This window comes from Sciurus vulgaris (genome assembly GCF_902686455.1).
Source record: "Sciurus vulgaris genome assembly, chromosome: 5".
In the NCBI taxonomy this organism is placed as follows: domain Eukaryota; kingdom Metazoa; phylum Chordata; class Mammalia; order Rodentia; family Sciuridae; genus Sciurus; species Sciurus vulgaris.
The window spans coordinates 113,768,618-113,781,679 of record NC_136465.1 but is presented as its reverse complement, the minus strand read 5'-3'; the positions used below and the strand labels follow the sequence as shown (position 1 = coordinate 113,781,679).

Genomic DNA, 13,062 nt, shown 5'->3' with positions numbered 1-13,062 from the left:
AACGAGTCTGACTGGCTTTCTGTCCTGCACCACTGATTTAATGGAGATGGGTGGAAGGAATGGAAGACTAGGATTGGAGATGGCACGTGGGGCAAAGGATGGAAAGAAAGAGGCAGACAACTAATGCGTCTCATTTAACAAGAAATATAAATCAAAGACTTAAAGGAGATTAAAGACCAATCAGAATAATTTGGCAACTTTAATTCTTAGGAAGATCAAAGTTCCCTCCAAACCTAATTTGATGTTTTATTACTAAAAGCAAAGACCAGTATGGTACAGTATTACTCCAGAGGAATTAAAGGAAGATCCTTAGGGCTGCTTCACCCACATTCATTTTATGAATGGATACCTCCCCTACCTTAAAATGCTTTAGGGAGGTACTGCTACCATTACATGGTTCCTTATTAAATTTGAAAAGTGCCTGAAAGTTTGGGCACCAGAAAGACACCCCAACAACATGTGTCTAAACTGCAACTTCAGGTTAATATGACTAAAGCAGTTACATTGTGAGAAGTGCTGAAGGTATGTGATGTCTTTCCCGGCACAGAGGCGGCCTTGGTTCCTCACCAGATGGTGTAGCCACCATCTGAGCCACCCATGAAGAAGTTTCCCTTCCGCTGAGTTACAAGGACGTTGGCTCCCTGCATAACTGCAAGCTGAGCAGCATTGGGAGGGCATCCAGGAGGCGGAGGCTGAAAAGAAAGGACAGGTAGAATGGGCAAAGGGTAGGAGACATGGTTGAAGCGGAGTTCCTTAGGAAGATGGCAGAATGCTAACCAAAAGTATTTAAGGAGCTACTTCTGCCACCAATTTTGAGTTCTAAAGCAGGTCTATTTTCTCTATGGACCTAAGACACAAACAGGAAAGGGAGCCTATCACTCATTCAAAGAGTTCTCGCTCCAAGATGAAGTCTATGGGTACCAGCCTCCACAATCATTTTCAGGGTAGAATATTACTCCCACTCATATACCCCAAACAGGGATAGAACACACAGGATCTGTTTTTTGGGGGGCTGAGGCACTTTGAACATCTAAACATACATTCTACCAATGAGCTACACCCCCAGCCTTCTACTTTTCAACTAGATCACTGGATTAACTAAAGGCTCATTAATGACACAATTTCCACTTCATCTCTAGCATATGGTTCCTGAGTAGATGGCCTTAGCCAGAACCATGTGGACTCTAAATCCCATGCACTGGGGAACTAAGCAGCAGACACTGAAAATTAAAATCCCTGTCTTTCTAAAAGCTACTTATTAGGGATTATGCATTCTACTTTTTTAATCATCCAGGTTCCTAATACAATACTATGCTGACAGCAAATATCAAGTGAATGCTTATGGAATGAATGAGTAACGTTACTAGACTTGTTCATTGTACCAAAATGAACTAGAAAAGCAGCAAGTAGAACTCATAAGGCAGGAAAACAAAGGAATCTGGTTAACTCAGACCCCAGTGAATGCGCCAGATGCTCATCACTTGCCACAGTTCTCCTGCTCCTTTGACCACTTTCTACCTATTGGATAGCAGTAGTCACCCTAGTACTGGCAATGATTTTCCAGGGATGGTAAGAATATGAAGTCATTTCAGAATGTTAAAATACACAAGGGCTAGTTTCTTCTAATAAGGTCATACTCACAGGAATGTTGCCAGCAGTAGCCCCAGCTCCAAATCTGGCACCTGCATCATACCCTCCTTCCACCAGCACTGTTGAACCAGGTGGATAGATGGGACCAACTGGATAATAAGCCATAGGGATTGTGGAACCTAAAGGCCCAACAGCCACAGACTGGGCCATGGGAAGATACAGAGAGGCGCCAGGAAATGCAGCTGACATGGTAGGGACTGTGGCAGCCCCTGGGTGCACAAAGCTCGGACGATAGAGCTAAAACAGGCAGAAGAGAAAGCAAAATGTTACTTTGTGACATGTCTACTTGAAATCTGTTTATCAAGTCAATTCTTGTGCAGATTACACTTTTTGTGAGTTATACAAGTTATCTTTCCACTGGCATTCAACATTCTGGATCCTTTCTTGCTATAGTCAGTGTTAGGCTAAAAGCCCACAAACTCATCTTCTTAATCCCAACCTGTGCTGAATAACACAAGATAATCAGATAATGCATTCTCAATTCCAACAAACTGCTGGATTTTTAGATTACTCATGTGAACACTTCTGTTTGTAAGATCAGACTTAGACTGAAAATATGGTCCAACAGTATTCTCAACTAGTTCAAGTTTGATAAAACTGGAAGTACCTCTGAGTAAGCAGGTGGAGCATCAGTATAGGGTGGAGCCTGAGGAAGATGCAAGGTCTGAGGGTATACTGGATTCCCAGGAGGCTGCACTGGGTAGGTTGGCTGCGTTGGATACTGACCTGAGGACAAGAAAAAATGTACAGAGCCACCAAAATGAAGCAGGATATACTGTGCAGATTTACTGACCGCTCCAGAGGGCCTGACTTCTGAAGCCAAGAAAATAAGCATTGTCTTTGTATCCTTATAAATGGAAGGTGCTGGGTTCTGACTGGACAGGAAAGGCACTGTGCCCACTAGCATACTGATGTAAATGGAAAGTCTAAATGGGCCCCAGATCCCTCCGGAATGCAGGACAGGTCTTGGGGACCTGTTCCTGAGGTTCTGCACTGCTGATGTATCAAGTGTGCTTCTGCTCTTGAGAAATCTTCACAGGTCCAGCTGTAACCAACCCAGACTTTGTAAGTAACAGTGGTTCTAATTATTTACCTCGCAGATTCTTATTCAAGGTCGACTTCCAAATAAAGAGAGTATGTGAATGGAAGTGAATCCTGAGACCGGGAAAAAGTGAAAGGAATTGTGTTCTGACAAATACATCGGCACAATCACAGGACCAGGGGTAAAATTCTAGCTTCGCCACCGAAGGGAAGGGGGAAAGAGTCCTTGCAGGCCCCGGCCTCCCACCAACGCCAGCACTTCACTAGTTAAGCTCCGTGCCCTGCCTGTTGTTCTGGAGCGGGGCGCCCCGCCTCTGCCAGCTCTCCATTGGCCCACCTTAATCCCTGCTCTAGCTCCCTATTTGCTCCTGTGGACGTCCATCACTACAAGACTCCCCCCCACACACACCGTAGCCCGTAGCTCCAAACTGCGCCACAGAGTTTAAGAGCGAAAGGGCTGGGAGAGAGCTAACCGTGGTAGTTAGGGAATGACGAAAGCGTCAGGTGCAGCCCCCAGGACTGCGGCCCGCCGAGGGGCGCGGCGCAGCCCATCCCAGGCCTAGTGTTTGTTGACCCTGGGCTCCGAACCCACTCGCTCACGGTCCGCACTATCCCCACGACGGCCCCAACCGCTCCCCATCCTTGCCTTTGCTGTTCATGGTGGCTGCGGGTCCGGTTTGACTCCGCGTCGCGGACGGTTATTTTTTTCGTCCTCTTCCTGTTAGGAGTCACTTCCGTGTCACGTGACGATCCGCCCGCCTGGCGTCACCCGACGCCCAAGTGCCGTTGCCGCCGGAAGCCCCTCCCCTTCACCCGGCCTCCATTCCCCGAGGGCGGGGCCCTGGCCCCCGCCCAGTCGCTCTAGTCCTTCACCCCGTCCCCATCCCTCGACTGGAGGAAAACCAGATATGTACAGGTATTGTCTCAAGACAGGGTCTCTCGGTCGGACGCTCAGAGGCAGGACGATGAAACCATTCCCCGAAACCTTTTTCTGCCTACTCCCTAATTCAAGGTCACCTCACCTGGCAATCTTTCCACAAGAGACACTTTATACACTTTTTGCAAACTGCCTATATTATATTCCCCAAGCCTTGGTCTGTTTCGCGTTTATTTTCCTCCAAACCCAGCTTTAGCTTCAGCTCCGGAAAGATCTATTTTGCTAGTCCATTTCACACTCTCCTTTCTTGACTAGACCCTTCGTGACTGCTGCCCTGTACCAGCTACTGGCTATGGATGGTTACTTATGCGTGTCCCTATCTTTTTCGCTTAAAGGAAGGATTTGTGTTTTGCGGTGCCCCATAAGAGCTAGCACTGTTCTCATAGGCCCTGCCCTTTCTTTGGCACCTGTTACAGGTGACCTGACTTGGTGCCTTGTAGATACTTGTGTGTTGCTTCACTTCAAATTTAATTGTCCTTAAGGGTAAGTATGACATCTGTTAGGGCAGCAATTAAGTTTTTTCCCTTTCTTCATTCAGTATCTGCTGAGTACCTGTTATGCACAAGTAAGGAGATGGAGGTAAAAACAGCCCAACACTATATTCTCATGGGGTTTACATTCTGTATTGTAATAAAAATAGGCGGAAAAGCATCTAAGAAGGGAGAACTTTGGAAATAAAAGCCCTTAATAAACATTAGAATCCTGATAAATATTTGCTGGTTAGTAATTAAACCAATAAAAAGACCCATACTCTCCGTAACTGGATAAACCCCTGCTTTTGTCTCCTGTATTGCATTACAGTTTGCAGAGCACTCTGAAAGTGCACGTTGTCACCTGGTCTTCAGTCTTTACAACAGTCCTTGTGGCAAGCAGGACTTGTTTGAGCATTCTTGGTTTTAAAATTAGAGAATTAATCAAAAGAGATTTGCCCCACCTTCACACATTAACAAGCAATTTACAGAATCATGTTTTGTGTCATAGCTCCCAGTTCCCAGGTCAGTGTTTTTGTTGTTTTGCTTTTGTTTTGTTTAAATCAACACATATTGCCTAGTATGACTAAAATATTTGAAGAGTAAGCTGAGCACCTGTAATTCCAGTGATTTTGGAGACTGAGGCAGGAGGATCTCAAAAGGAGGCCAGCCTGGACAATGTGCCAAGACTCTATCTCAAAATAAAAATGAAAAGGGCTAGGGGTGTAGTTCAGTGACAAAGTACCTCTGGGTTTAATCCCAGTACAAAAACAAATAGAAGACTTCTAAACATCTGATAGGTAAAGACATTCACTCATTCAATACTTATTTGTAAAACACTTAAAATGCCAGACATTAGACTTCCTAATGCATGGACTTGCAAATGTTTTTTGACAAAATCTATAGTAATATACTTTAAATCATGATGTAGTACACATTTTTATAACTATAACTGGAGCAACATTAGTATTTATCTTTCTATGTACAGTATACTGTGGTATTTTCTTTTTTTTTTTTTTTTTTTTTTTTTTTGTCAATTCTGGTTTTTTTACATCCCACTAACAAGTCAGAACCTACAGTTTGAAAAACACTCTTTTTAGTGGACTGTCATCCCCAGGGCCTAGCGTTTTTCTTAACATGAAGTTTGTAATCAGTAATTAATGAATAAATTAATGAATAACTCCTTGGAAGTTAGACCAGGCAAATCTTTTCTGTATCCTAACTTTTCCAAGTCAGATCCTAAAAGTGATCCCAACTCAAAGCCTGGAAATGGGAGAGGTCACTAATCTACCTTCACCCCTACTCAGTGCTCAGGAACTTAGAAAATAAAGGAATGAACAGAAGAAAGGAAACTTCCCTTATGTCTCCTTCTGGGACCTCAGGGCCCCTGAAATTGTGTTCACCGTAGTAGTCCATGTCAGTAAAAGCTCAGGAGGTAGACTCAGTATCAAGACACTAGTTCTTCCAGGCACAGTAGTACACATCTGTAGTTCCAGCTACTTGGGGTACTGAGGCAGGAGGATTATTTGAATCCAGTTTCAGGCCAGCCTAGGCAACATAATGAGACCCTATCTGGGGTAAGGGGACAGACTCTGCTACTAATTAATTGACCTTGATCCTCATTTAATCAGCTCCCACTTATTCCCTACTATGTATGAGTCAGACCCTGCACCAGGCGCATTCATTTAATGTCCACAGCAGTCTCTGAGGAAGGTGCAGGTAACGGAACTATATTTCAGTCAGGAGAGTATCTGAACTGAATACACAGCTACAGAGCCAGCATTCAAATTCAGATCTACTGTCATTGTTTTTAACTCAGTTTCATCATCTGCCAAAGAGGTCACACTGTCTTTGTTTCACCTCCAGCTCTAATGTGTTAGGGGAGAAAAAGAACAAAAGGGAGAGGAAGGAGAAATGGACAGCTCTAATAATCAGTTTGAAAACTCTGGTCAGGCTCTACTAATATTAAAATATCAAATGTTACTCCTGTATTTCCAGCTATCAGGAGTCTGGGTCAGTAGTCTGGGTTAGAGGCTAATCTTGGCAACTTAGTAAGACCCTGTCCCAAAATGAAAAAAATAAAGAGGGCTGGGGATGTAGCTCAGAGGTGGAGCATCCCTGGGTTCAATCCCCAATACTGCCAAAAAAAAAAAAAAAAAAAAAAGGTAAATTTAGATATTTCTATTGGATGGTCCTTCCCAGGAACTCTCTATGGTCCAATGACTAATGGGTTAACCATTGGCACCCAAGAACCATCTTGGACCGAGCTCCCATTCTTTCAAGTTGCCCTTAGGTTGGTCAGAGTCTCCTCTACAACATTTTGGGTATTTTATCTATCACCTGAGACCTGGGCATTGGAAAAGCCTGTGAAATCACAGGTTGAGGCACCCAATCTCTTTGTGCTCAGGGAAGGTTTCCTAATAGAAATTATGTCTGAGTTGAAATCAGAAGGGTGAGTGGAAGTTAAAACAAGTGGAAAATAATTCCTGGAAGAAGGGATAACTTATGCAAAGTCCTAGAGAAGAGAGAGGGCTTATAGAGAGAAAGGGCATGAAAATAAGTCAGTATGGCCAGAACACACTGGGAAGGACTAGTGAGGACTGGCAAGAAATGAAGCTGAACAGGTAGACAGGAGGCAGAATCTGCATGAGAGCCCTGGAGTCCATGTAAGAGCCCATCTGAAGACACTGGAGTCTATCCTAGGCACTGACAAGTCACTGAAGACTTTTAAGCCAGGAAAGTGGCATGTTGTTTGTGTAGAACAGGCTGGAGGAGGATACTGGGAATCAAATCCAGGGCCTTGCACACCGAGCTACATTCCCAGCCTTTTTTTGAGAAGGGGTTTCACTATGTTGTCCAGTTTGACCTTGTAATCCTCCTGCTTCAATCTCCTGAGTGTGTGGGTTGATGGGTATGTGCACTGGTGATCCAGGATCATGTCTTTTTCCTTTTTGTTGTACTGGGGATTGAAATAAGGGACATTCTTCCACAGAGCTAGCCCTTTTTTATTTTATTTTGAGTCAGGATCATATTAAGTTGCCCAGGTTGGCCTTGAACTTGCTGTCCTCCTGCCTCAGTCTCCCAAGTTGCTGGTATTACAGGCATACTGGCTGTTTTCATTTTTTTAAATATCCCTCTGGCAATGGGATGCAGCAGTACACATCTGTAATCCCAGCGGCTTAGGAGGCTGAGGCAGGAGGATCACAAGTTCAAAGCCAACCTCAGCAACTTAGTGAGGCCTAAACAACTTAGAAAGACCCTGCCTCAAAATTAAAATTATAATTCACCAATTAAAAATGATAAGAAGCTGAGAATGTAGCTCAATGGTAGAGCACCTAACTAGCATGTGTGATTTCCTGGGTTTGATTTCTAGCAACACACACACACAAACACACACACACACACACACACAAGACAACGACTCAGGAAAAAAAAAAATCCCTCTGGTCATAGAATGCAGAATAGGTTATAAAAGGGGTAAGCTGGGCATGGTGGCACATGCCTGTAGTCCCAGCAACTCAGACGTCTGAGACAGAAGGATCACAAATTCAAAGCCAGCCTTAACAACTTAGTAAGGCCCTAAAGCAATGTAGCAAAACCCTGTGTCAAAATTAAAAATAATAAATAATTAAAAGCAATAAGGGCTGGGGGTATAACTCAGTGGTAGAGTGCCCCCATATCACCAAAAAGAAAGAAAATGGGGGCAAGAGGTAGAATCTAATCCCTATCAGATTCCTCATTTAGGAAAGGGATCATGGCAGACTGGCCTAGTGAAGTGGCAGTAGAGAGAAGTGGGGGAATTCTAGATTGATTTAGGAGATAGAAACAACTGGACTATCAGGATTAATGTCCAGGATTAATTAACAGGAATAATGACAAGGTTGAAAACTCCATAAAGTCAAAAGACAAATGACAAACTGGAAAGAGATATTTACAATTCATATTGCAAAGAGCTACTATCCCTGCATATAAGGAACTCCTAGAAATCAATAGGCATATAATCAACATTAGGAAAAATAGCAAACAATATTCACAGATAGTTCACAGAAAAGGAAAAACAGATGGCCTCCTAACATATGAAATAATGTTCAGCCTCAGTCATCATAAGAAAGAAGCAAATTAACCACACAAATACCATTATCAGATGGGCAAAAATCCAAATGTTTGCTAACATTATTTTCAGGGCTGTGGATAAACAGATATTCTGATTTATTTATGGTGGGAATGTAAATTCGTATCACCCCTATAGGGTGAATTTGGCAATATCTATCAAAATTGTAAACATACCATTTCCACTTCTGGGAATGATTCCTAAAGATTTATTTGCACTCGGGAGAAACACTGCCATGTATAGAGTTGTTCATTACAGCATTATTTGTAATAGCAAAAGATTAGAAATAACTTATGTGTCCATTAATAGGAAACTGGTAAAATAACTCTTAGTATATACAGATAATGAAATACTATGTGGGTGTAGCAAAGAATGAGAAAGTTCTCCAAGATATTTTTTAAATGAGAAAGGGAAGCCAGTAGTGGTGGTGCATTCCTGAAATCCTAGAGACACAGGAGTCTGAGGCAGGAGGATCCCAAGTTCAAGGTCAGCCTGAGCAATTTAGTGAGACCTTGTCTCAAATTTAAAAAAAAGGGGGGGGGGGCTCAGCGATAGAGCACCCCAGGTTTCAATGCCAAGTAACACTAAATAAATAAAAAAGAAATGGACAGGTTCAGAACAGTGTTCATAATATGATGCTTTTTATGTCAAAGAGCAGAAAAACCAAGACTATTCCTTAGTGTTTGATTAAAGAAATTCTGGAAGGATATACAAAATACCTATGAAAGTATTTACAGGCTCAGGTAGGAGAGTTGGGGGTGGTAGACAGAGATGAAGTGAGACTCTTCTCTATATGTTTTTTCCCCCTCAGTTCCACAGGTTGAATCCAGGAGTTCATGCATGCTAATAAGTGCTTAGCTTAATCATATGATCATAACTTGGTTTCCTGTCCTCAGGTCTACTTCCCTCCTCAGGAACTCCTTCAAACCTCCATTCCTTTCTAGAAAGCCCCAGGTGCTTCTTCCTTCTGGTCCCTCAGCTACCCCAAGAAGGACATTTCTCCAAATCTGATGGTTTAGTTTAGATTCTGGACAACACCTCAGAGGGTGGGAAGGGGTGTGTGTGTGTGTGTGTGTGTGTGTGTGTGTGTGTGTGAAGGAAAAGGTTCCACAGTGGCCTTGTGGGAGTGAGCTTGGGCAATCTGTCCAGCAGAATTCTCTATGGGAAACTGGTATCCCTTTCAGTCCCCTGGCCATATTGAGGCACAGATAAAGCTCTGCTCTTCTGAATGCTCTGGGTAACTTTTGGAACACACACACACACACACCAAGAATAAAATGAAATCAAAACCCCAAACCAGCACATTTTGGCATGCATTGATATCACTTCATTTAACTTGCATTTTTAATAAGTCCTATAATGCAAATGGGTTGGGATTTCACAGGGAGAAAAACTGGCCAAAACCAAAAAAGAAGAGACCCCCTTAGACTTCCTAGGCTGCCCCAGCCATGGTGGAGTTGGTGCTTTACATTCATTATGCAGAGCAGTATCTGAGCCTTTCCTATAGTGACTTGCTAGGAATAAGAAAGCAGGATCCACTTCTGGGCCATATATCTTGTAATGTGTTCCCTTTGTGACACGAAGACCAGCTAAGGCTTTGAAAAGGTTATTTCAAAAAGCCTGACTGGATTCTTACACAAAGCTCCACATTTCCTCTTTAGGCTGGGAAATAGGAAGTTATTCTGTTCTTCCAGTCACATAAGCAAAGAGCACAATACATTAAAAGTGTTCAGTAAAGGCACACTAAAACATTCTCATCAGTCCAACTAACGAGACTAGAGAGCCTAGCAGGAAAAAGTCACTGTCTTAGTCTGTTACTCCTATAACAAAATACCCAAGACTGGGTAATATTTTTTTCTTGGTATCAGGGATTGAACCCAGGGCGCTTAACACTGAGCCACATCCCCAGCACATTTTTTTTTTTTTTCCTTTTTTTTTGCGGTGCTGGGGATTGAACCCAGGGCCTTGTGCTTGCAAGGCAAGCACTCTACCGACTGAGCTATCTCCCCAGCCCCCAGCACATTTTTTATTTTTTATTTTGAGACAGGGTATCACTAAGTTATTCAGGGCCTCAATAAATTGCTAAGGCTGCCTTTGAACTTGAAATCCTCTAGCCTCAGCCTCCTGAGCTGCTGGGATTACAGGTGTGTGCCACTACATCTGGTGAGACTGGATAATTTGTAAAGAAGTTTATTTGGCTCTTGATTCTGGTGACTGGGGTGCCAGTGTTCTGGTAAGGACCCACTGGCTATGTCACATGATGAAGCCTAAAGGAACTGGCCACATTCAGAAAGGGACAAGTACTAAGGGTAGCTTGGGTTCACAATTGCCCATCTCAAAAGAGTCTACTCACATAAGACCTGACTTACTCCCAAAGAACAGCATGGGTGATGCCCCCATCCTAATCACCCTCTACTAGGTCCCACCTCTAAAAGGTCCCACCACAACACTGACACACTGGAGAGGAGCTTCCAGCACATAAATCTTTGGGGGACAAACCATATCCAAACCATAGCAGTCACATTGTTTCCTGAGTCTTATACCACAGCTTATTCGTTTCCATGTGGCATTTATTGAGTTCTGCTGTAATTTTCCACCTAGCATTTATTTTGCCCAAGGCACATTAGAAGAGTTCATTAGCCATCATTTTTTAATTTTTTTCCTCTTCTTCATCCTATTATTATTATTATTATTATTTTTATTATTATTGCAGTAGTAGTAGTGCTAAGGATTGAACCCAGGGGTGCTTTACCACTAAGCCACATCCCTAGCCCTTTTCATTTTTTATTTTGAGACAGGGCCTCCATAAGTTGCCCAAGCTGGCCTTGAACCTGAGATCCTCCTGCCTTAGCCTTCCAAGTCACTGGGATTATAGATGTTGTGCCACTGTGCCCAGCCCAATATTATTTTTTAAAACAGTTTTATTGAGGTATGATCGACATGCAACAAATTACACACATTTAAAATGTACAGTTTGAGCTCTTTTCAGTTTTCCCTCACTGCTTCAGTAAAGAACAACTTTAACAATTTTGTGGGGCTGGATATGTAGCTCAGTAGTTAAGCTTTTGCCTAGTATGTGCAAGTCCTGGGATCAATCCCCAGTATTGAAAAAACAAAAAAACAACTTTGTACAGTTATAATGGGGAGAATTCATACCTATGTCCCACTGTGAGTACAGTTGCATTTCATCCAAAGGATCCAAACCAGGAACTCCAGGCTGAGACCAGATACCAAGTGAGGGCCCAGAAGAGAGGCTCAAGCAGAAGATTTCAGGGACAGACATGAGACAAATCTTGCCTCCACTCTGGCTCCTTAAAGATAATAAAAAGAGGTGAATCTTAAGATGGAGGGAAATGCTGACTCCTGAATCTTTTTACATCATCCTATTCACAAAAGTATCTCCATTTTACAAATAGGGAAACCATGACTTAAAGAATGTAAACTGCTGGCCAGGTGCAGTTGCACACTCATGTAATTTCAGCTACTCAGAAGGCTGAGGCAGGAGGATTACAAGTTCAATGCCAATGTCGGCATATAGTGAGAACCTGTCTTGAAATATTAAGGCCTGAAAAGGTGGATGTAGCTCAGTGGTAGAGCACCCCTGGGTTCAATCCCCAGTACTGAAAAAAATAAATAAACATAAAAAAAGAAAAATAATAAAATCAGTGGAAAATATGAAATGCCTATATTTTGGGAATGGTGTCTTTAATATTCAGAGGACTTAGGAAGACAGAATATAAAGAATATGGGATATGGAAGGAAATTTGTGTTCAAGTTCAGTCATACTTTTGCTCTTCATGAGCTATGTGGCCTTGGACATGTCACTTAACTTGTAAGTTTCCATTTTCTATTTTTGTGTTTTCTGAGTTTCTGTTTTTTTCCATTCTGAAAATTATTTCTACCTTGAAGACCTGGTGTGATGATCAAATAAGATAATAATAATAAATACTTCTTAAGCTATAGAATGCAACCAGTATCTTAGTTAATATAAACAATAACTCTATCAGATTTGCTGAAGCTCCTCTTTTGTTACAAGAAATGGAACCAGTTTGGCCACTTCCTGGGCACAGTGCCTGGGAAAGCAGGAGTCAGGGGTCTTTATCTGCTCATGTTAAATGAATGGTAGTTGATTCTGCCAATTTATTTCCTACTGTAAGCTTTCTTTCCTTCTATTAATACTTCTATATGCCAGGAATAATTTTTTCCCTATAATATCATTTTTTATGGAAACTTCCAGACTTACTCAGAGAGAAGAAAGGAGGGAGGAGGACAAAAGCCCACATTTCTTCAGCATTTCAATCAACAACCTCATTTTCTTCTAACAGTTGAAGTGAACTTCTTATGAATAATGGATGATAGCCTGATGAATATGCACACAGTCTATTATGCCTGTGAGGTTTGGTAAATAATTTATGAGCTAAAATGTTCCTCACCTTTTTACTGTACGGAAAGTTAAAAACAAAAAAACAAAAAACTGAAAACCATATTTACCCTTTCAGCTGGTAGGGCAATCTGTCAGAGTCAGTGACAGCAGCCCAGCAATACAATTTTACATCATTGCTAAAATTAAGTAGAATAAAATGCTGTATGCATTTCAGGATAGGAGGTGGAAGTCTACAAAAACCGGAGCATGCATAAGCCATATTCCTTGTCATATGGAAGTTGTCCCAGACCCTGGCTTCTCATCTTAAGATATTCTTGCATTGTTAACAGCATTCAGGGACCTTCTCCTCCATGGCCCATTCTCCTCACAGGACTTCAGTATGACCAGCCATGGTTGATAACTGCCTCCTTCTTTTATGCAAACTCCTAGAAGTCCTTGGAAAGACACTGCTGCTTTTCCTCCCCTCACA

The 13,062-nt window shown here is 42.3% G+C and overlaps 1 protein-coding gene across 1 annotated transcript; it reads right to left on the bottom strand.

Moving 5' to 3' along the window:
* Positions 1-410: 410 nt before the first annotated feature.
* DAZAP2 (DAZ associated protein 2) lies at positions 411-3,485 on the bottom strand. The gene is made up of 4 exons (XM_079139832.1): positions 3,338-3,485; positions 2,258-2,376; positions 1,642-1,887; positions 411-692 (listed from the first exon to the last, which is right to left on the bottom strand). Exons 1-4 carry the CDS (start codon positions 3,348-3,350, stop codon positions 564-566), a joined length of 507 nt encoding a protein of 168 aa, XP_078995958.1. The 5' UTR covers positions 3,351-3,485; the 3' UTR covers positions 411-563.
* Positions 3,486-13,062: the final 9,577 nt, after the last annotated feature.

Bases quoted from the DNA above. Each gene is read 5' to 3' on its own strand.
- DAZAP2 (XM_079139832.1), bottom strand. The intron at 1,888-2,257 runs GTACTTCCAGTT...TGCCTGTTTTAG, and splicing joins CTCCACCTGCTTACTCAGAG to CTCTATCGTCCGAGCTTTGT. The intron at 693-1,641 runs GTGAGTATGACC...CTTTCTTTTCAG, and splicing joins CTACTGCTGGCAACATTCCT to CCTCCGCCTCCTGGATGCCC.